This window comes from Linepithema humile, chromosome 3 (genome assembly GCF_040581485.1).
Source record: "Linepithema humile isolate Giens D197 chromosome 3, Lhum_UNIL_v1.0, whole genome shotgun sequence".
Taxonomy (NCBI): domain Eukaryota; kingdom Metazoa; phylum Arthropoda; class Insecta; order Hymenoptera; family Formicidae; genus Linepithema; species Linepithema humile.
Window position 1 is genome coordinate 27,284,235 of NC_090130.1, and position 25,790 is coordinate 27,310,024.

The 25,790-nt window shown below is 34.0% G+C and overlaps 2 protein-coding genes across 6 annotated transcripts in view; one reads left to right on the forward strand and one right to left on the reverse strand.

Moving 5' to 3' along the window:
* The window catches only part of LOC105678932 (midasin), a 96,346-nt gene that overhangs the window by 39,096 nt on the left and 31,460 nt on the right, over positions 1-25,790 (reverse strand). The window lies entirely within an intron of this gene.
* LOC105678945 (gastrin/cholecystokinin type B receptor-like) overlaps positions 1-25,790 on the forward strand; it is a 48,619-nt gene that overhangs the window by 3,669 nt on the left and 19,160 nt on the right. For 2 of the 5 annotated variants that reach the window (XM_067350932.1, XM_067350933.1), the window contains exon 2: positions 17,260-17,612. The exons of 2 other annotated variants lie outside the window; for them this stretch is intronic. In XM_067350932.1, the coding sequence (XP_067207033.1) occupies positions 17,603-17,612 (10 nt within the window). In that variant the 5' untranslated portion in view covers positions 17,260-17,602. Of the gene's footprint in view, positions 1-17,221; positions 17,613-25,790 lie in introns of those variants that run through there. One more of the 5 variants, XM_067350934.1, reaches the window with a different exon arrangement.

Genomic DNA, 25,790 nt, shown 5'->3' on the forward strand with positions numbered 1-25,790 from the left:
TGAATTTCAACGAGAAGGTATGTAATTTTCTACTTGACGTCAAGTTTATCTTTCTACTTCGAGTCGTTTAAATAAAAAAACAACCGATTACCGCTATGCCAGAATCGCTTTTCATCAAAACAAATATAAATCCAGAAGTCGATTCAATTTGTATCAATCGAGCTTGATTAAACGTATTTGATTTGCTTTAAATTAACATTAATTATTCTAGTTCAATTTATAGAATTCAAGAATCAAATTACGCAACTTAATTGCATTTCTTATGTGGTGTTTCAGTTCAAGATCTAAAAATGCCCACGATATATTGCTGTTTCGAGTCACGGGAGCAGCAAAAATTTCTTTAAACGTGAACGGGGTTACGTTGTATCGAAGCAAGGGCTAATTTCGGAACAAATTCGCTCGCGTTCGTGAGTGGCCCGCTGAGAGGCGGAGGCGATAGAAGCCGTAAGTTTCTATCGGCCGTCGAGTTCGTCTTTTCCGTTCGCGTCGATGAAAACAGGGAACAATCGCTGCTGAACTTCCAGCCGAACCGAAATAGTTCAGCAGCGTTGATGAGTTCGAGCGCACGATAGAAACTTTGGCGCGACGCGAAACGTGTCCGGCTCCGGACGCGTTCTTCAAAGTTTTCTGCAGGTCGACATCGATTGTGTCTGGACCAGCGGGGGAATAAAACGTGATCCGGCTTTGATCAGACTCGCGATTATAGTGCTTGTCCGAATTAACGCTTGTCGGAGCACAAGGAGTTGTGATTGCGAGTTACACATAAAGTGCCCCAAGCGTGTTGTTTTAATCCGTGTACAACATGTACCAGGAAGAAGTGTTGGAAATTGTCCAACTTATTTTAGTTCGTCCTAAAAACAAAATTGTTGCAAAACAGTGCACTCTATATAATGTTAATATTATTCCTCTTTATTCTTTTATAAACATTTAATAACTAGAGTTGCGGAAAAAAACTGGAGCAATCACGCGACCATAAATAACTATAAAATCGTTTGCTCATTGCGGCGAATATTAATTCGATAGTGAACGTTAAATGAGACATCGTGTAATTTTAGGAGAGATAAAATAGACTCGATCTAATTAATATGTCTAATTTTGATCATAGGAATATCAGCGCATCGAGAAAATTAAATACATAAAATCAGTAACTGCGATACACGAATTGATACGAATAGTATTATACAATACTCGAATGCTGGACCAATGAAGACGGGTTGAAACAATTTCGCAACCACTGTGCTCGCTTCTCTTGCCTAAACGTATCCTCGTTAATCCGAAATGATTTCGTACACTTTACGTCACGTACGCCGTCACAAAAGCCCCTCGGAAACGCTGAATGTAATATCAAACAATGAACCGACGGAAACGAACACTGCGTGTGACTGGCAAAATCGTGCAAAAGCGACCACGTATTGAGTTTGACGCATTTCATTCGTTTGATGTTAACAAATAGCAATTTATGCATATGCCGTTCGTGTACCATTAAACCACGGCTTTAAAAAATTTATATTGTTTACAATCCACTCGATACCGAGATACATGTTCGTGCACTCGCGAGATGCGAGCCGTGAAAGCTTGTACATACATAAAATAAATTTTTTTCTTTCACGCCCGTTATTTTAGTCATCTCATTTATTTTCGTAAGAAATAAAAGCTTTGTTTCTTCTCGGTAATATTCTCAAGCATGAATATTCCGCTCACGTTTCTCTAATAATGATTTTAAACTCGATAATTGGGTCTTTTTAGCGCGACGCGATATGATCGTGAAATGAATTGTAAACATTGTAAACATCGTGTTATTAGAAATCTCTCAGAATTTTGTTCTCTTTTTCTTTCTTTCGAGAAAATCGAATTGTAATTAATTCATTATTTATCACGTTACGACAAAATTTCTAGCACTAATAACTTTTATAATTTTACAAAAATATTTTTCCAGATCGGTATTAATAAAATATTCATCAATTTTATTTAAATTCGAATTCTCTTCTTACAATTAGTCAAAGCATTAAAAACATCTCATTTTCTTCATCAATTCAATTTTATGCAATATCAATCATTTACTTAGAAAACAATTGTTATCAACTTCTATAAGCAAGAACATTTGTTTAGAGAATTAAACGCGGCATTGATTTCCTAGAAAGTATCGCATAAGTCAAGAAAATGTCATTTAATCTTTTCTTCTGTTCTTCAATACATCCTACTTATTCATGTTAGAAAATTGGACTTTTCAAGACTTCTCATACAGAAATGAGCGCGAACATGATGGATTTTACAAGCGAGAGAATAATATAAGATGCTATATACAATAAAGTGAAATAATATAAGACGCTCTAAGCCCGATGGATATTCTTTTAACAGTAAATGCTAGCAGTGGAATAAAGAAAAGTGGCGGTTACTTCGATCTCAAAGCATTAATAGTTATTTACTGCTGAAAGTTAAAAAGCTTTGGCAATTTAAATCTCAAAGGTAACGGAAAAATCTTGTTTCTTCGGTAATCTTAAGCGAACTCCGCTCCATCGTCTGATTATTCATCTTCCGATGGAAGAAAAGACTGGCGGCGAAGAAACGGCGCAAAAGAAAGGGCAGTCGGACATGATTAATTATACTATCCGATATCCCGCGTTGATTATTTTCGCGCCCACGTTCTCCAGATAAAAAAAACACAGAACATTAAGTATCCGTCAAGGATTTGTTGGCGACGCTTGTGCAAGAATAAAATTTCTCAAAAATGTCAAGGCGAGAAGGGAAAAAAATACACTCAGAGATAGAAAATTTTAATCGGTCGCAACAAAACAAATCCTACGTGTGTTGTAAAACAGATTATTTGACGGCTATCTTTTTTTGGATAATGCTTTTTAATTTTTATATCATCCGGTGCATCGGATGTATAATATACCTATATATGAGATAGAATTAAAAACGTCCCTCCGAGCGAGAACTCTTTATAAATACGCCATTTACAGTTACATTCTCGCGGCAAAATGAGTTTCACTCGGCAATTAGTTGCTATTGCCCGCAGCATACGTTTCTGTTTTTTTTTTCCGTCCGCTTACGTCATAAACCATCCTACTGGTAGGCGGCCTCTGTGAAACTAGCTCGCCTAAAGCAAAATCTCTTTACGCAGGTAGTATTACAGGTGGTTATTCGCCTTGCAAAGTATCTACAGTTCCCACGCTAACTCGAATTCGCAAGCTGCGCCTCAGTTTCGAAGAGCATCGTAGTTTGACTACAGACATTATTTAAGTAAACAATACGAGAACTCGTGTGCAGATAATAATTAGCTATTTTCTTGAAAAGCGTCTAAATTATAGATCGAATTAGATAAATGGGGTCGAATTAATCATATAGTGTTTCAAGAACGCGAAATATATAGACAGTTTTAAGTGATGGATTAGAACATTGTTCGACAATTTTGTATTTCTCGGTATTTAATAATTTTTTTGTGCAAAAAAAACAAACATAAGCCGCAATGCGGTATTAATTATAATAAATTCTTTAAAAAATCGATTTAATTTAAAAATAAATGATCACTTTTTATCAAGCAATTTCACGATATTATTATGTAACGTTATGTTTACGCGCGTCACATATTTTCATTTATTTAAATAAAGTATCGATAATTTTTTTTATTTTATAAGCATGTAAATTTTATGTATTTATTTCGTTTATTTATTTTTAAATCATTAATAATTTTAATTGTTATAAACTTTTTATTATCTCTCGTTTTAATATCGACAGATATTTTGTACATTATTTTAAACTTTATTTTCAATAGTATCTTAGAATAAATTAAAAAATTTTAGAACAGAAGTTTGATACGCGTTAAGTAAAACTATTTTCTAACGTGAGCACAAAACCACCTATCATATCGATCGTATCGATCGCGAGTTTCATATGTGAATTTAAGTGCCGCTATGGGAAAATAATAACGCGGCGAGGCGAGAATCATGCTTGGTGGACAGCGAATATTAAAAAGTAAATGCGAGAATCATGAGCGGACATGTGCCATAACTTCTCCTTGTTTAGCGTTAGATATCTCCCTTGGGCGAAAGCTACGTCCGTAGCTTCTGAATATTGCAACATCATTGTAGTTTGTAGCACTTTGTGCGCTGCGATAAGGACATGTTATTTGCAATATCGATGCAAAACCAATTACATCCCCTACAAAATATATCGATCCTATTCCTATCCGTGAGCGTCCTAACTTTACATCGTCTAAATTAATCAATTAGGAACAAGTTAGACTCGATTTTTTAAGTATTAAAGTTATCCAGATACATCAGCAACTTCCGTACCCAATTTGAAAACAATCTCATTCTTCAACGATAATATTTGCATACTAACAATTTAAATTAAGAATAATACGGTTCTTCTACATCAAGTTTTATAAGCGTACTAACAATAAAAAAGACTTCATCTATTCAAAATTATTTAATTCTCTACGCAAACCTAACTTTAGCGGAATATTTATTTAAAAATTAATTATCAAGATTTCAAAGCAAATTATTTAAAGATTGTGGAAAAATTTTCATCCAAAGGATTTGTTAAAAAGCTCAAATCAATTTCTGATAAGAACATTTTGTTTTGATTAATACATAAAATACATATCCAGAAATATATCCTTGCCTACTCTCGAAAAAAAGACTTAAAGATGACGAACGAAAGAAGAAGAACCTCGCAAAGTAATAAAAATAATAACTTAAGCTTAGGTTAAATGGGTCATAAGTCTGAAATTTCATGAAAGCGAATGGTAACTTTCTGGTTGCGCTTTTCCATCGACATTATCTCGCAAAGAGGACACTTCGCCTCTTTCGCCTAAGAATTTTCGAAACTACTATCCCGTCGTAAAGGAAAAATAAAAAAGAGCGTCTTCTCGTTTCTTTGACGATCACCATGGAATGTTCGCTTCGCGAAGGAGACGTTACTACCCTCTTTTTATCTATAGACTCGCTTTATGTTCTGCCATAATAACGTAACACAGCGTTTCTCAAACCACGGGTGGTGTACTTGGGTAAAATGGAATGTCCGAATTCACAATTGTTATAAGAGAGCGTCTCAAAAAAATGCGGAACTCGTAAACTTTGAATCGTGTACTTTCTGTCCTCATAACTTTTCTCGCGACTATTTTTTCCATTTCATAAAAACAAATAATAAAAAGTAAATAACGTTGCATTTCTCATTGTGTGAATGTAGAAAGTCATTTATTATATTTATTACCGCTAAATTACAATTATAATTTATCAATGCAAATTATGCTCAAATTTAATAACTTTATAGACTGTTTATTTCATATAAATTGTAAATTCCAAGAAACTCTTGTTGCTATCAAAACTACTAAATATTCAAAGTTTTTTTTTACTTTTATTATGCGCATTAGGATCAAAAGTAATGCCAATTTTGTCTGTACGACGTGTACGTTGTGCTCTTAATTTTATCCTGGCATTCTGGCCTGTTAAAGCGAAGTAGAACTTTAACGTTGTAATTAAGCAGCGGGATTCTCAAATTTGGCGATAACAAACTTACATTCTGAATGTGCGCAAATTAAGATGATTTTCATTGAAAACATTCAGCGCACATTCAGAATGTAAGTTTGTTATCGCCAAATTTGAGAATCCCTGCTGCTTAATTACAACGTTAAAGTTCTACTCCGCTTTAACAGGCCAGAATGCCAGGATAAAATTAAGAGCACAACGTACACGTCGTACAGACAAAATTGGCATTATTTTTGATCCTAACTAGCACATTTAGCGTATTTTAAAATATTTCAATTAAAGTTATTTCAATACGACATACAAATTATAAAACAAATATTTCTGGTTTAATATATAACTAAAATTTTATTTTACCTTAATAAAACAGAAAATTATTCGAGTTTTATTTCACTTTATGTATTTTCCAAAATAAATGCAATTGTAAATCCTTCAAAATATGAATATTTGTATGAAAATACGAATAGGATCTCGTAAAATATTTGCATACTATCAATACATGCGCCTCAAAATCATAGAAAATTCATTAAACAATTCTCGTTTATATCTAAAAATTGTGAAAGCTATTCCAAGTCATAAAATTGGATGACTTTTTCCACATTATTCTGCACAAAGGAAATGGAAACCGTTGCATTAGACTTGTGTAAGATTAAAGAAAGATACGATCGGCAACACACAAAGGAAGATCTGTATTTGCTCACTCGGCTTTCGCGATACACCATCGTACGAATACGACAAAGCCGGCGGTATTACCGACTCGATATCTCCCGATACGTCTTCACGCGCGACAACGCGGTAGTTTTGCGTTCCCGTCGATGCAGTTTTGCACCTCGTTGCACCGCGACGCGTCGTGCCATAATCCCGGCTGCATTAGAGCACCGACGCGCAGAAGATATGCAGACTCGTACACGAAAACCATTTTTCCGATACGCTCAATTGCACCGGCTTTGGAGTATTCCCCAGTTTGAACTGCTCAATTCAATAAAACTTTCAACTGAGTAATTTTCTTTTTCTGTCAACTCACTAATCGTCAATATATACAATATACAGACGTAAATTATGAATTTTTTGCTTTTATGTGATTCAATGTAAAAGAAAATATCTTTTAAATTAGAACTAAAGATTCCGCACAAAGGAATATTTTTGTCGCCTGAGTCCGTGGCTCCCTAAAACGGCTCTGCGCTTTCGATGAATATTTATGAATCCCTTGTACTTACATTCTTCGCACAAAGGCACCTGTCCGCGCAAACACATCGCGGTAGATCCGTTCGCAATTTTTATTCGTTTTTCTGCGCGTCCTTCTTTTTTTTTAACGTGTCTACAAAGCGATGCTATTGAAAAACGGGTTGCGTTCTCTGTTGTTATCGCTGTAACGTAGCTTTCGGGATTTATGCTGCATATGCAGTACCGCGGTAGTTTCATTCGACAGCTTTGGTTGCCCTTGCTGTAACGAGATAAGGCGGATAAGTGGAAATAATCCGCGGTTCTTTATTTGCTCTCGCAAAAATAATTTTTTTTCCAGATAGATTCAATTATAATTTTAAGCGCTTTCTGTTTGGCAGAACTGCCGAACCACACGCAGATTTTTCCACGTCATGCGATCCGAGATATAACGTATATAGTATTCCGCGAAATCGAATCTCGAAATTATATACTCAACCAACCCACGAGCTTATTGTTTGGAATTTCAGAAGGGATGTTATTTATAAAAGAATATTCTGTGTCATGCAACTATTGAAAACACGCAACGCAATTTGCGTCACGTATTTGAAACGGAATTTCAAAATTATATCGATGTAAGCATTTTTGTAAGTCTTTCACGCGTTGTATCTTTTGTATTTTTTTCGTGACAATTTTAGCGATGTTGTTTTAACATAATTGAACGACAGTATTCCTCTTCGTGTTACATTGTTGAAAATGTTACGGACCACTCTGTCGTTTATCTTCTCGACCGTTCTCGACAAGACATGTGGGAAAAGTGCACCGGTCGCCTCATCGTCGAATTCTCATTAACTGGATGTAGGAATTCTCTTTTCGTCAAGTGAGAGAACGAAGAATGATCACCGGTGTTAAGCGATATCTTAAACTCATGAAAGTTTGTTTAAAGGCACACTTTGCCGAGACGTTTTGTCTCGAGATATCATTAGAAAACAAGTCGGTAAATTCAAATAAATATCACGGTTATTTAATATCAACTCGACTGCAGTACGGCATATTTTTATCGTTTTCCATTTGTTGTGTAAACGAAGAATATGCATCTCTGTAGGCAAACAGCAAACCTTATTTATATTTATATGCATATTTATGTTCATATATCAAGTTTTGTAAATATGAAAAAATAATTGTTATGACTCTGTAATAAAACGTGGAAGAAAATAATGCAACTCAGTTACTCATATTAATCAGAATTAACTAATATTATTATTTTAATACCAGAAAATTAATGTTCGTGGAAAAAATAAAGCTCTCATATCGTCATATTTTCCTTTTAAAATAACTAGATTATTTTCAAAAAGCATGTTTAAATTAAAGAATTATGCAAAATTTCTGCGTCAAAGTTTGCAAAATAATATCAAAAAGAAACTCATTAAATTGCTAAATATAAGTACTAAATATACACAGTGAAACATATAAAAATAACATCTTCAACGTCCAGATACAATTTGGGAATGAGAGGGTTAATCGCTACATCGACTAAGGAACTATTTTCCAATTTCAGTTCAAAGTTCAGACAAGAGCATGATGTATCTATCCAATTTCGTGACAGTATAAATTCGCGCCTGGAGATATCGGAAACTGCTGTCAACGTGAAAAAGCGTTGACGCACTAGCTACTAATCGCGCTCGCATCAAAAGGAAAGTTTAAGGCAAAAGTATAATCCATCACGAGGATCATAACGCGACTTTCTTCACTCTTTGCGCGGCTGGATGCGAAGCGTTCATAAAAATGGACGGGAGGGGTTCAGTGCAGTTTCAAGGGGTTTACTCGATCGACTTGCTGCGTCTTCACTTCCGGACACGATCGGGATATTGAGTTAAGCGAAGTTTAACTCTCTTGCGGTGAAAAGAATTCTGTTCTCGTATGAACGAAGAATCGAGAAGAGAAAGAGAGAAAGGGAAATCGATCCTTGTGCGAGAAGATTAGCGGGAGTTTAGTACGAGTACAAAAAAAAAGTGCGAAGAAATAAAGTACACAAATTGTCAGAAAAGAGTAGAATAAGCCAGCATTAGCGATACTTGTGTCGTAAATATGGCGATTAAATGTAAGTCGAAAAGCTTACAGCATAATAACTATAATAATGAATAAACAAATGAATATATAAGGCATAATCCGTACACAGATAAATGCGATGATGTCCAATCGAACAATCTCCAGGCAATTCGTGAGCAATTAATATATTATATCACACATAACAAAAATTTTTAAATTATACATCAAGATAATAACGTTTCCTTTCAAAGATAAATAGTGTAATATTGTGTTGCAACATATAAATTAATTTATTCGAAGAAATTATCTAAATATTTTAATTTGTATAAAAAATGTACGTGTAATCTTGTTTTATGTCCATTTTTCAAGTGCACATATCTAAGATAGCGTTATTATCGCAAATTAATTAACACATTAAATATTCATCCTTAATTCTTGTAATTAATTCTATTTAATTAACACTTTAGCAATCCCATTTCCCTGCTGCCTGTTAAACCTTGAATAGAATACCTCAGTACATGGTAACAACTTTCTCTTCACTACTTCATCTCACAATCAGTCAAGTTAACGCGTCGTGTAATCTTGGATGAAATATGCAATGGAAAATTAAGGTAGAAAATGCACGTCATTATACATTTATACAAACTGTCACATTAGTAGTAGCGTGTTCATTTATAAATTGACTTTTTCTCGATTTATGATGTACAAGCTATAACATTAAACGTATTCAGTAATATTTTCTTAGTTATATTTTATTGATAACTGTTTAATACTAAATATTGACGCAAATTCTCCTCCTAGATTATTTCATTTTATTTGAAAAACACTTTTCATTATATAAGATGTCCTAAACTAATCATATCACCCGTTAATAGCAGATAATACTGAGATCATTTAAAGACGAAAATTTTTATACCAAAATATCGAGATTAAAATAATTTTTAAATGCAAAGTGTTTAAAGTTGATGAATCAGATTGGAAAAATTTACGCGCTCGGGTACGTCGCATATTTTATATCTTTACCATGAGAAATCTCAGAATCTGCTATTAACGAGTAATACGGTTAGTCTCTGAAACACCTTGCATATTTTTAAATCTCTTCTTTCACGCTTCCATTTTAATATCATTGAGAGGAGTTTTAAAAATAGGTTTTAAAAATAATGTAAAATATGCAAAGTGTCTCAAATTAACTGTATCACCCGTTAATAATAAATTTTTTAGGTTTTTTTACAGTAAAAATATAAAAATCAATATGCGGCGTGCCTGAGCGCGTGAATTTTTAATAATCTGATCGGTCCCAACTTTAATACTTAACTTAAACACATCACGTTTAAAAATTAGCTGTAGCTTCAATTTTGATATAAAAATTTTTTTCTCCAAATGACTTCAAAAATCTGTTACTGACTAGTGATATGTTTAATCTGGAACATCCTTGTATATTATAATTATATAACAATTGCATTATTTTTGTAAAAAATATACCAAAAAATATATTTAACATTTAAAGTTTAATTTTGTAAATTATAAAAAATTTAGATACCTTATCTAAATGAGCATAAAAGTTTCTTTCATCTTTACACGTCTCAAAAAATATTTTTACTTTCCTTAAATGCAGTTTGATAATATCTAATCTTTTGATTGATTAATCACATGAATAATTAAACCATTAACGTATTTTTGAGCACACAATAAAGAAAGTCGCGCAGTAATTGCGCGATATCTCGCGATCATCGAGACATCATTACCACCGCGCCGCTTCTATTCAAGTGCGACAAAAGATTTCACCCCTAAAATTAAGAGCGTCGTTTCACGAAACGAGGGGTACGTCGAGAAACGTTTTTCACGCGGTAGTATTCCATTCCGTGCGCGCGAAACAATCCGGTATTTCTCTCCCGCCCACGTCATAATGCAAAACTACCAACAATGCAGTACGCATTGAGACTGCAGCACACCGTGTAAAACAATCGGACAACGGCGTGTTTTGTTCGCACACCTGGTATAAACATTCATTTGCATTATCGGTCACAAAAGAATGAAGTTTGTGCGCGATAGCAAAAAACATCTATTTTAAACGATTCTTGAAAGGTTTATTTCCAATCCAATAATTGCTAAAATTACGAAGAAAGTTGTTGAGAAAGCGAAAGAAATTGTCTTTTAAATCAAATAAAATAATCTAGGAGAAAAATCTGCGTCAATACAACATGTCGTTCTACATACTTTTATATATGTATATTTAATATCTGTTTTGTATCGAAGATTTATACTGGACAAACAACAAAATGTTTGTCGGGCAAAAATCGATATTATTGTAACTGCGTTTGAATCTTACGCTTTATGACTCTCCAAAAAATATTGTCAGAATATGCATTTATATCGAGTATCATATTGATAACGTTTTATTTGAGATCTTGTTTTTCTTTCCATTTATAATAAAACTGATATCAAACAATTCGTCATAAATATTCCATTACTTTAAACAGCAAAAAGTTACATTTTCTATCAATTATCAAAATAAACAAACAGAAATAGATTCTAACGTTTTTGCTTAGCATATCAAAGTTTTGCGTATCAAAGCATCGATAATGTAGTTATTACGTATACATTACAAAAAAGTCATTATTGATAGAATCAAACTCACCACAAGAGTTATAGTTATATTTAGTTCTAATATATAATTCTTCTATAATAATGAAAAATAACATAATGAAAAAGAAAAACATCGTATCAGAGAAAAGTCCAAAATAATTGCAATATCTCGTTAGCTTCACAAAACAATTTTTCTCGGTAAAAAATAAACGATCCGAGATATAAGATGTATATTTCTAATTTTTTAAAAATCACAGAAATTAATATATGAGACTCTGAACGAGCTTTAACAAGACTAGTTATGACGTGACATTTTACGCTGGACAAAATTGGTAATTGAGAAAGAGGAAGAAAGCAATAGAAAAAAGCAAGAAAGGGACTTAAGTTCTTGAAATCTGCGGAACGTCTTTCATTGCGGGAGAGAATAGTACTTGAGATTTTCAATAAAAGCGGAATCCAATAAGAGAAGTCTAGGCTACCCGTAACTAACGCTGCATTATGTTACGTTTAACTTTCTTCAACAACGTAGCTGTTTCCACCACAATGTTTTTATTCCGACAAAGTAATCTTTTCTTTGTAACTTTGCCTATGACAAATCTTGCGACGTTATAATAATGCAATTTCAACGATTTAAATTGATAGACGGATGAAAACCTTAAAATATGCGCAGGCAATGTCATTTTCTCACAACTATCGATCGACGGAAGCGAAAACCATATTACTTCCGGATTAACGTGCTATAAACGAAAATTATCGGATGCACCAAGCCGCTATAGATAGAACAGCTTAATTGTATTACGACGAAATCAATATTCTATTAGCTCGTGTGCGTATCAGCGTCGGCTGGTTCGTTGAAAATGAGAATCATTTCGCGTTGATGGGCCACCGACGATTACGTGGGACGTGAATGGTTCGTATGGACAAATAGCCATATCGCCTGTCAGCTGTGTCATAGTGTAAGCGCGTACAAGTACTCGCCAGTACTTGACAGCACTACAAAGAAGCGCTTGACTCGAGGAGATTCGTATCTGTCAATCCTGTAATCAATTTCCTTCATAAAGCAAAACGCGAGAGATATATTTAACGTATAAAATATGTATATTTAATTCATTAAAGTTAATTTAATTTATTTTTCATAATATAATTTAGCAAATTCGTTAAATTTATTAATTATTAAAGATATAATTCATTAAAAAGATAGTTTAACTATTTTATATATAGCTCGAATGTTTCAAAAAACTTAACTTTTCTAGATTAACCAGTCTCATTCGTAGTTTTTATTATCTCTTTTCATTAGAATGAGTGCAGCGCTGCAGAAAAGAGAAAAATTATGAATACGTGCTAGCACAGATTAATTCGTCGCATTAACAGCTAAGAATATGTAAAAATAATTTTGAAATTATTTTTATATACTTCAGCAAATAATTAATAAAATAAGCATCAATTGATATTGATACTAACACGCATAACAAATGTGATGTGCACCTAAATGCAGACCAATGAAAATGATCGCTACAATTTATTAGGAAAACGAGCTATCATTAGCAAATGCCATCAGCCAATTAATGATATCGTCAATATTTACGCTGACTTGCCAGCACTGCAAAATGTGAATGTTATCATATCGCCGATACGATAATTCGCGATAAACGCACGTCAACAAAGGAAGACGCTAAGCCGACTGTGATGAATGGGCAACGAGTCGAGAATGAATCGATTAACAGTGATAATGAATGGAAGCTACACTTCTACTGCCAGATCGGCAAAGATATGAAACCAGCTCACCAACTTATCCCCCAAAGTTTGTCTCGGTTATATTCCGCAATACCACCTTGACGAAAAGTCAATATAGCAGACAATGGACCGCGAGCACCTACATACTTACCAAGTTTTTTACATGATCTTTTTTTCCAGACGAAGAAAAGTTTTAGAACAAGAAGTTGCGAGGTCGAAAAATACCACGGTTTGCAAGAGTTATAATCCTCGATTAAAAAGATTTAAAAATTATCCCTACATTTGGTTACTATAATTTTTTAACAGTATTAAAACTTATATAATATATTTATATTTTATTTCATACATGTGTTATATATATAAGAAACTAATATCTCATAAAATCAAAAACGTCAAACTTTTTAACTGATTTGAGAAAATTTGAGAAAAATGTGACATGAGAGGAAAAATACGAATAAAGGACAGAGCAAAAATACAGATTGCTCACGTCGCGTTCTAATTTTTCTGTATTTCACGTTGCTTCTAAAATTTTCGAAAAATCACGGTAAAAAGCTCGGGAACCGTGTTAATGAAATATTTGGCAGCAAAGAGGAACGCGGAACGATTGATTTCCGCAAAAGCTTTCTAACGCGAGAAAAGAGTGCAATAGAGAAGTCAGCTTTCCAATATTTATTCTTAGCTGTAAAAATAGATTGGACAGCTATGAGACAGTAGAAATTTAGCGACAACCTGTCTCTGTCTGCAGGTGATAAAACTTTCTTCTAAATATTAGAATAATGGCGCACTTACGTAAACTTCGTCCCATGTAGGGAATGCACCGGCTGCGAAATAATACGCTAGAGATGAGAGCGAACGTAAAATGTTCGTAAACTCCGTTACCTGCTACGACATGGAAAATATAAAGTCGAGGCAGTTAATCACTTCTCTCTTGCTTTAATCTCCACCTGATAGCATTTGCCCGAGAGAGATTCGTAAATATGCATAGTTATCTTTTCACTTTAAGTTGTGATTGCAAACAATAAAACTAGTGAAAATTGCAGAATTTGTCTAGTAATCAAAATATTCGAAACTATGAATAAAATTTTCTATCTTTTATCACGAGATCTGTTAAAATAATCTACTAAGCTGCTTCTGTTGTTGTACACGGCATAGCTGCGCAAATTAAAAAATGTATAAATATAAATCGAAAATTGCGAATGCTTGTACTTTTATAATTTATTCCATTTTCATAATTTCTCGCTCAAAAAACTCGACATGTATTAAATGTTTAATACATGTAATCGATACGTGTAACGCATAACCTCCATAATACACGTTTGTTATAACAACCGACTGCTTCAGCATAATTATAAAATATTCTGAATCTATAGTGTATAGAATGTCCTGAAGAATGCATAAACGAAGAATAATTACATTAGAGAAAATTATTGAAATTAACTAAATGTCAAAATAAAATTTTGTTGAAATACAGTCTGTGTTTAAAATTAAATGTAGATTAAAGTTTTATTGTCTTAAGAAATAATTAATTAAATTAAAATAAATAATTTATTAAATTTAAAAAATGTTTAATCTATATCTCAAAAGTTACTTTATTGACATTGCCATTAAAAAATTTCAAATATTTAAAAATATTTGGAATGAAATCATTATAACGAATAAAAGCTTCGCATTAAATTTGTAACAAAAAAAATAATTATATACATTCTTTTTAAGCGAGACTGGATTTAAATGTTTTTCGATTATAATAGAATTACATATATATCTATACTTTCGATGCCTTATATTTAGATTTAAGAGCAACGTAGACAGCAATGCTGATTGTTCAGTATGCATATTTAAATAATGCCAAGATCAGATACAATATCACGGAACTCTACGCTTTTACGAGATATCCCCTTGCGGCGAAACCACGCGTAATCACATTTCCATATCCGTAACATTAGCACTAAAACGCAGTTATCGCGAAAACATGAATTTAACTGTATTTTACATGATTAAAATCATTAAACTCTTGCGAAGAATCTCCGCGATAAATTTTCACACCATTTAAATATACACAACGCCATCCATAATTTATAAATATAATCTGATATGACAGAAAACAAATCTTTGACAAGCATTCTGTTTGTTGGATTTTAAAACAATGAGCAGTATGTTAATTTAATAATTAGAAATATTAAAATAACGAAAATAAAAGTAGATATAGCGATCAAATAATTTGCCTTTATCTAAACTTTGCCATTCTTTGGATTTATTAAAGCTCATTTTTGGATAGTAATATGCATATTCCTTCTACAACAGTGAAGAAATTGCGTTTTTAAAATTATATGCGTCTACGCGGCAGCTACGACAAAGAATAATTTGTTATCAAGAAATCGTGTATGTGCGCAAAGTCAACATTATATCCGCAACTTTATTAGAATTCCCCTCAAAGAACCACCTCGATGCCTGGAGGTATAAACTTTTAAAGTATTCCGCGAACGAACGATAGAGTACATGTACGATTTTCAATTCGAATCTCACCTCTGGGAAAACGAAGATAATTAAGAACGCGCGAATGCTCGTTGATCTTCGATTCGGCGTTAATTAAACAGTTTCCGCGAGCGATTGCCGTGGTCAGTTGCACGAATGTGTTTGGGTGAATTAAATGCATTCGGTCGCAGTCACTATATTTGATATTTGCACTTTGTAGCAACGAAGATTACGCGACGACCGCATACATTTCATCGTCGCAAACGCCACTTGGTTGTGTTACTTTGTTCGACAATAGATGTCCCCATTTTCCATTTTATGTTATAAAATAAAAATGTATTATTATCATCTCCCATTTTTCTTTCTAATTATAATATTTAATTAAAAATTTTTTTAAATTTTAATATTAATAATTTTGTTTGATATCTCTAATACGTTTTTGTTTGCATTACATTTTTATTCAGCGTACGTAAACTTTTATAATTAATTGTGAGCACGCGCCTGTTTATATCTATTTCAGAACTGCCAACAGTTGTCTCGCGGGCATCCAACGATGCTAACTTCTTGATTTACGTCCAGCAGGATTAATTACACGCGAGAACTTGAAGTAAACATCATAAATATAAGCAAATCCGCGTAATATATCACATTTCATTATCAACGATCTTGTAACACGAGTAATTCAGTGGCATATTCATTATTTAACCCAGCAAAATTATTCAGTGCAGAAATCATTAATGCCCATTTCCACGAATGTAGATTAATTTTAATCTCGGTTCAACTTATTCTTCATCTTTTTCTAATTCTTAGAACTAGAAAAAGATGAAGAGTAAGTTGAACCAAGATTAAAATTAATCTACGTTAGTGAAACCGGGCATTAGTGCGATACCTAGATAAATGTCGCATAATTTTTAATTTCTCTATATTTTAATCATCTTCTCTAAAGCAAATATACAATATTTTCAATGAAATTAATTTTAATTGCAATAATATTTTTCCAAAGTCACAAATTATGTATTGTTGTAATCTGTTTCATAAATTAAAGGATTCATAAAGTTTCATAAATTAAAGGATATTTATTATTCTAACCAATTAAAATAAAAAAAAACTTTAAAGAGATTTTACGAATTAATTCTGTATGAGCATTAAAAATTATGCTTGTTATGAACTTATTATAAATAAGAAAAAGATTTATTTTTTTAGATTAATGCTTAATTAGACAACAAAGAAGTGTGCCAAGCATCTTGAAGTAATTTTATACGATACGTCATTCAAAACTCATTCCCGCTGTGGATCAATCCCAAAATTGAAAAATGTCCAGGACCACAGCTCCACGTCGGCGAGTTGATTCGATTAACAACTCGCTCAGAAATAATTTCATGCCGCGTTACACACCTTCATTAACGCGGAATCTCACTCCAGAATTTTGCCGCTGCCGGATGCGCTCGCCGTGATGATATTTCACGCGATATCCTTGACAGGCTAACTAGTGGTCTTTCTTTCTTTTTCATGTTAATCCGATTTATTCTAATCCGTTCCGATCAAATTCCATAAAACAATCATCCCACAAATTATTTTACGGAATATTCTTCCCTTCTGTTAAATTAAAAAATATATTCCACGGCCATTAATTTCTTTCTTTGAAAGATTTGAAATTCATATACGAGGAAGGAAAGTAAGATTATTAATTGTATATCTCTCATGTCTAACAGAGTACCATTTATTACGGACTCTATGTACAGATCGCGTTTCTTTCTGACATCTTTAGACGATTCGTCACGTCTTCCTGGAAGCAGCGACTTGCGCGTCAAGCAAAAATCGCCATCGCCATTTAACGAGACGTATATCGATGATCGGGAAACGCGATATTCGACACAGGGATGCGTCCTTAAGAGCGAATGGAAAGGATGACGCATCTCTCGCGCGAAAGGACAACGGATCAGGAGGAAGAGCGTTTCTCGCGTCGTTGAGTGCCGTCCCGAGTCGCCGTCGGCGAGCCAATTAGACGCGAAAGTGCTCGGCGGAGAGTAAGAAACGGAGCCGAGGGAAAGGAAGTCGCTGCGAGATCGAGAAATTCCTCGGGTGAGAAGAAAGTGGAAGAGCCGAGCGAAATGGCCGCCGGTAAGTGGAAGTGGAATGCGAACGAATTAAGCACTCACCGCAATGCACAATGCACGGCCCGGGGTCCGGTTATCGGGCGCGAAGCCGGCAACACGCCTTCACGTATTAATAGCAGCAGCGGCTCGCTTGGAAATTAAACTTCTCTTTCGCTTCCCGCGTCAAAGAGCATTCGCGCGCGAGTAGCGCTTTGTGGTCGCGCGATCGATATCCGTAATCTAGCACGCGCTCCGTTGCCTCGTACTTCACACGCTGCGTGGCTAAACGCCACCTCGCTTGAATCTTCTTAGACCCGCGGGCCAGTTAATGCACACATCGTAGTGCGCAAATTTTAATTGTCCCGCGGCACCGAGTTGCACCGACGGCGGTCTGGCTTGACTCGTCTATTTTCACTGGAACGCCCTCGCATTTTTATACTTGCTATAGCGTATTATAAGCGTTTGCATTTCTTTCGTAGAATAATGTAGTATTGAGATCTTCTTGGTATAATTAGAAAGAATACATTACTTTACGATAGTACGTTGATTTTTTTAGCTTAAAATAAAAAAAATATAATAACAATTTAATTCGTAACATTTAGAACATCGTTAATCACGCATTAATTTTAACCGATCCACAATTTGAAAATAAGGAAATTTTTATCAAATTAAATCTTTTTGTTATTTCTGTAAGCGTTATTATAATAATAATCTGAAACTCTAGAAATCTGAGAAAAGTTCTGATTATTTTCGAAGATAGTTCCACAACCATCCATCAAACCTTTTTCTTATCTTCTTCATCAACAAGAATATCCAAAGCTTTCACAAGCATCCATCTTCGTACATATGTAAATTATATTCTGTCACGTATAATACGTCTTACGCAATGTGCAATATCTGACAGCACATAATCCACATCATTTTCCTCTCGGAAGGATTATCGGTGTAATTGCCGGCGAACGTTACATCCATCAGACACATATCATATAGGGTTCAGAACACCTCCATGGAGATGTAACATGGAGGAAATACGTAACACATGAACGATATTGTGAGAGATGTAGGGAAAATTGAACTATCTAATATTGAGATATTTCACGCATCGAGAACAAATAAAATGTCAAAAGTTCAATCAAATCACGCGCATCACTTGTACAATATCATAAAATATCAAATATCTCAAACTTCTAAAGAAAAATATATAATAATGTTTTTCTGATAATTAAAGATAAATGATAAGCCTTTTAGAAAGAATTTAATTCAAATAACGATCCTCTTAATATTACATTTCCAATTAAAGTCGTTTTTCCGAACAATTGCATTTTAAAGATTCAATGCATTCATTGCAATAAGCTTATTCGGTCACGTAACCCCGTCGGTCCGCATGCATCTTTGAATCGCTGGAGATGCAGTCGTCCGCTTCAGGAAACGTGGCGTAAAAATGGGGAGAAAAAGGCGATTTGCCAATTTCGGGCGAATCTCCTTTCATTTCGATTTTTGCCGGAAATAGCTCGTGCCGGATCCGACTTCTCGGTGAACCTATGCATTCTCAGAGCAACCAATTGCAATATCATCGTAAATAGGGCACAGATATGAAAATAAGGTTACTAGAAATTATAGATCCATCAGACTAAAAGAACTTTTGTTTCTCGGTGTTAATCGGTGTTGTTTTCAGATAACAAAATTTTTATATTTTTTTCTCCATTTGAACATTTAAGAATTATCACTATTTGATTGTTTATATAATTTCTCTCTTAAGTATAATTAATTGGTTAAGCTATCCAGAGTCTATTTATAAGCGCTCAAGAATTGATTGCAATATTGCATATTAAACTAAGTCTGCTAAATCCTAGTACTAAATAGGATATCAAATTGAAGGCTAAATTTAAATTTAATTCACGCTCCAATCGAATTAAAGTACCGGAGGTATTTATAACCATTTTTTCCTTTATTATTTATTTCATAAATTCATCACACCATTTGCATCATAAATTTTCTTTAATAATTTCTTTAATAATTCTTTTGTTTTTAATAATCGAAAAGCTTTTAAATATTAAATTAAAATAAGGATTAAATATAATTCAAATACACTTAATATAACGAAAATAAATGATATATTTATAATTTCCTTCCATATAAAAAGCTGATTAGATAATGAAAATAAAACCAAAATTGGATTTTTGTCATCGGTAAGTTTTCCAGAATAACTCAGCAGAATTAATCGTGGGATATATTGCTAGAAGTTAAATGGTTGTCAACGACTTTTTAACATAATAATTCCACGAGCAAGAGAGTGGAAAAACTTGTAATCGAATGTCATTTCCACCATAGAAGATTAGCGTAGTCGCGAGATTGTCGTGACCTACTTTCCGTCCATGACATTTAACGTAAGCATGCAGTACGATGCGAAATTACGTCACATCTATAACTCAAACACACACTACGAGAATACTAAATGCGTATGTGAACTATTCTACACGCATATTTGTGACCAATCAGCAAATGAACAATTTGCAGTAAGCGATTAATACCGATAACTAGGAAGAACGTGGCACTATATTCACTCGCTATTTGAATGTGTTCGAAATAACGTTAAGGTAGTAGTATATCAGTAGAAAGAGGGTTTCTCGAAATATGAAAGGGAATATCTTAACGTGTTCTTGCATTTCTCCTTCTCAAAAAGACTCGGTGAAAGGGACTCGGAACAAATCGGAGAGAAACTCGAGCGTGCGAAAATCCAATGGAAAATGAAAATCCTGTATATTTGCTTACTTTATCATGGCAAGCGTGCGTGAAAATTGTATTCTCTCTTCGGTAAAAGCTCGAAAGCATCGCGCGGGATACCGAACCACCCTCTTCGTCGCGATATTTTGCTTCCCTCGGGAAATATATAATTTTACTTCGACGTATACCGTGCCACGAAAAAGAATGAACGAAAGAAAGCAAGCAGGAAACTATTTCGCAAATGGATCTATTTTCATCCGAGAACTCAAACGCACCGTGATGGTGTCTTTGTACCTGGAAATTCGTCGTACCTCCCTCGTCGAAGATGCCCTGCGAGGACACGAAAGTATGTATTGAACGAAATCGTCGGTTATTGTCCGAGGATTTCAGTTTCGCGTCCATGAGGGAGTTACAAGTAGAGAAGCTATAACACTCTACATTGAGAAATGTTTCGAACTTTTCGCGGCCTGAGACTTCGAAGTATCGCACAATCGCTTCCTTTAAAGTAATTTCATAAGTTATATAAAATATAATATAACCGCCGACTTTACTATTATATATATATTATTTAGACTCGTAAAAGCAAGTATTTTAACTTCACAAAGACGAGCAGATAAATTTCAATATTTTTACGAATACCTATATGTGTGTGTGGATTTTAGTATTCAAAAATTATATTGCTTCGCATTATTATACACATATAAAACTTATATTTGTAAAAATAAATGTTTCACCTCCAAACACAAGCGAATGTATTTTAGTATCTAAATACATGCTTTTAGCAACGTGTTTTAGCCTCGAGAAAAACTTGCTTTATTTTATTCCTTACAAGTGTTTTAAAACTATATCGAGCACATAAATGCTACTGTAACTGTAAAATATTTCTGTGATATCGCAAAAAAATTTGGACTAACGCAAGAATAACCAGAAAGTTTTCCACCGGCGGGCAATGCAATTAAAACTGAAACGGGCAGGGAAAAGTTACATCTGCGACCTCGCGTAACTACGCGTCACGTTCATTCGGAAATTGCTCACGGCATTACAAATAAAAAAATAAAAAATTTTAAATTTATAAATTAATCACGATGTCGTGCTTAAAACAGCCATAAAACCGCGCGCCTTTACCTTGACGTTTTCTGTTTCCTTTTACCTATGACGGCGAAAACGAAAGCGACGTAGCTTTGATCTTGAAATTGCTTTACAGAATGTTAATTCAACAGTAATTCAATTTCGAGTTTACGATATAACTTGGCTACATAGAAGATTGCTGTTCGCAATTATTTAGTTTCTCATTCACTCCATCGCTTTTTAATTCACCAGTTCCACGATTTTATTACTTAACCAGAACGCGAGAATTTTAATAGCATAAAGCCCACTGATTTTATCTCGTTAACGACATATTATCTCACTGTGGAAATCGAAGCAGTCGATTGGAAAAAAAGCAGAAATGGCCGTTTTACGGTAAGCTATCTAATGTAGAAGCAAGAATAAGCTAAAAATTAAAACAGTTTAATTAGATTCATGTTCTAGTTTTACTAGTTGCAAGTTCAATTTATAGTAAAATTTTTATTAACTGTTTCGTTGTTTCCATACATTTGCAAATTGAATTACACCGGTTACGCCGTTGGCATCATGTTAAAGTTCTCAATCAATTAACAAAGCCATTTTTTTCCCGTGTAGCCGTATTTAACTCGCTACATGAACGAGTCGTGTTAACGGCTGGTGAAAATTTGTTATCGCGACGTGCGCCTCGTATCGTTCGCAGCGGATGTGTAATTATCGTCGCCGGCACTTTTTTTGCTCTCGTCCGCGAATGCCGTATGTGTCGGCAACTGTCGAGCACTAAAAAAAAAAAAACTCGCAACATTCCGGACTCTCGAAGAAAAATAGCTTGTTTACTTAGTAGATTCGGTAAAGCGTGAGATCTACGGCTCGGCGGGATTCCGACTGAAAAATGGCCGTTTGGGTAACCCAATTTGGTGGATCTTAGATAAGAGTACAATCCCTAATAGCCCGCGGGTTAGATTGCTCAACCATGAAAGTTCTCCGTGTAGTGAAAGATAAAATCCTTGTAAATCTCTTAAGCGAGATTGTCTAAATTAATGATATCTAAACGTGATGCACTTGCTGCGTGTCAGTATCGAACAGACGTTTCTAAGTAAAATATTACATTTTTGCTTCAGAAGTTAGCTATAAATATCTCATTTATAATATGTTCGCCATATCTGAAATCACATATATATTCTGTGACATATTTCCTCGGAGCACTTTACAATTTTTCTTTCAACGTAAATAGTATAAATCACACTGACATTTCTTTATGATGCGAATTTATTCGTGCACGCGCGTACGAGCGTGCGGGAAAACTCTCATGGCTTTTTCGCGAACGAACTGGCAGACCGCGGGAGGCAATGGTGCGCGGATTATCGCCCCAGCATTAACCATTTTAACCGTCCCGTTCCCCGTGGAACATTAGATCCATTCTGCAACGACGAATTTGAATATAGGCCAAGATTACACGAGCTGACAGCAAATATTAGTGCTAAATGTGAATGCGTTCTTGCATTTTGTAATGCACATAAATTTATGTTGTAGACGTTGATTAGACTATTATGTGCATCTGTAGCAAATAACGTAGAAATATAAATGTATAGCTATCTCTTTCGATATAAATAATTATTTAATTATTAAGTTATTCTTACATATCAAATAATTGCGTTAATTAAGACATTGTTCTACATTTCTTAAGTAATAATTAACAAATAATAACGATAACAAAATTATATTTTCAATAATTGCAATATTCTCTGCAACTGTGTTGGTCATAATAGAAATTTATAAAACGCGAGTAATTTTTTAATATGTTTTATTATAAAAAAAATAATTTTTTTAATAATAAAATTTTAATAAAACGTCTTTCATAACCGCATATTTCACACGATAATCTTATTAGCATTAGACTGCACCTGTACGCTTCTTATTTGTTCCCTCAACTATACTCGTGATGATTGCAAATTTAATGCAAAGTAAAACGTCCGTGTAATTCGATTTCGCGCTTAGGACGATATGAATAAAATATGCACACGATTTTAGGTCGGCTATGAACGTTTGATATTTCTAACGTTGAAGTAAGCTACACGAATCTTTTTCTCAGACATTTTCCGAATAATATAATATGAAATTCACAATTTACATATTTCTGAAGAATACTCGTTTCGCGTGAAAATTATGTTTGTTCCATAATGTTCCATAATCTATTCGAAATTAAGGAAATAAATGTATAAAATTGAATTACATATTTTAAATAAAACAAAAAACTATAAAAATTGAAAAAATAAAAATTGAAAAACTCGCATATATTCTTATTTCTGTTTTTGTGAATAAACATTTTTGAAAATTTATAGTGAATTTTAAGAGACATGTTAAATGCATCATGAGTTTATTGAATATGCATTTTTCTCGTGTATCAAAAAAAAGAGAGAGAGAGAGAGAGCAATATGTGCAAAAGTATTGTAAAATGTTGAAACTGCATTGGAATCACTGTATAATTTTGTCCAATTCAACGAAAAGCGTGTTTGCTGAAACATTTTTTTTGTTTCAAAATGCGCTAAGAGAAAATATTATATGCCAGGTGAGAGTAAAAGTTATTTCGCTTGCTTTCACTTATAAAACTTTGATAAACTAAGTCAATTTTCACCTAACAAAAATTTAAAACAAGATTTTATTTAAAGTTACACAGTATTGATAATTACAGAATGATTTCAATTAATTGCCAGAATAAAAAAATAATCAATATTTTTAAGGCTTTCTATCAAAGTAATAAAAAATTTTATAAAATATTTATTAATCAAATTTTCAGAAAAATTTCAAATTTATCAAAGAAATCATAGCTAAAAGAAAATTTTGTAATTCTAGAACATAGTTTATAAATGAGAAAAACTTGCTGACAAAACAATGAACAGATTATATAACAGTTTTAATTGCATTGCCACTTCGATAACAAAGCGATGAAGATAAAAAAATCACGTCACGATCGCCGTTCGTATCAACGGAAATTTAACTACGTTTATCGCGATATGTGGCGATGATAAACTAGCCATATTTTTCCTGCAACGTTTACCCGTCCAATGGGATCTCGCAAACGGGACCAGTTTACGATGAACGAGAAGTTATGGCAGTAATTATTGGGCTTTGTGCATTCGTGACGCGATGCGCTGATAGTTAACGAATACCTCGCACGTTCCATTTGCCTCGTCAACGCGTGGAACCGCTTCACAGTATCACCACGATGTGTAATCGTCTCGCGGAGTGTGTCGACCCCGACTCAACCATGAGTTCTCCGCAAATATTTGACACCGTAACACGACGCGTTCGCGCGGCGTGAAATTGCAGGTTCTCGCTCAAAAACGTCACCCCGAAGTTGATCTTGCAAGAAAAATTTCCCGCGAAATACGGTTTTTACGAAAATTCAAGGATTCGGAAAATCCTATCGAGGTAACGGAGAGTACGATTGTAGACTAAAGAGAGATATCTTTCACATTTGTCATTTAAACTTGCCGACTTCGCAGTTCAATAAATATGCCATTAACACATTGCGGTCTAACCATAAAATATGTCCGCAGTCCTATCGATGATCGAGAATTATGATTTTTGGAAAAAATATTGAAATACTCAGTCAAAAAAGAGCTATACACAGAATTGCATATAAAGAGTATATAAAGTGCAATATAAAAGCACTTTTTGATCTTTCATGAAAAATCAATATATAATTAAATTAAAATATTTAATTAATTAAAAATTTAATTAAGTTAAAATAATTAATATCCGATTATAGCAGAAACTATTTGAATTCTCTTTTATCTTTCTCGTAAAAACGTGATAGATACTTGGCGTGATTTGTGTTCTTTAAACTGCATAAAAGATACAAAATTAATGTGCCGCTTAAATATTCAAGAGTTGTAAAGAATAGGAAAACGCTACAACAATAAAAGGTCACGTTTGAGCTTGAAAAAGTAGGAGGTAATAACCTGTGCATTCTTGTCTCTATTTGCACAAGAAGTCCGAGGAGAATATGAGAAAAACCAAAGCGCGCTCCACCACTACACACCCTTCATAAAATGGTACTCAGGTTCTTGGCAGCGGCTATTCTTTAAATTTTAAATAAACCTGGACTCGCGCAAGGACACGCTGCTCAGGACAATGAATTCCCATTGTAGTGGGTCAGCCGTACCGGGAAGTCATCCTGTCGCGAGGCAGCGGGGGTATTCCCACGGAATTACTGCGCAGCAAGTCACCGGAATAATATTTTGAGTTCCGCGGGAATAAAATATTCGTCGTTTCTCAGAAGTCCGAAGTAGTCGGAATAAATTTCACGAGCAGAGAGGGCCACGCGAGGGTTCGTGGGAGGAAAGGGTAACCGGATTATACAATGACAGGGGATGAGAAAAGATGGTCAAGAGCGGTTTATGTTTCAGAAGAA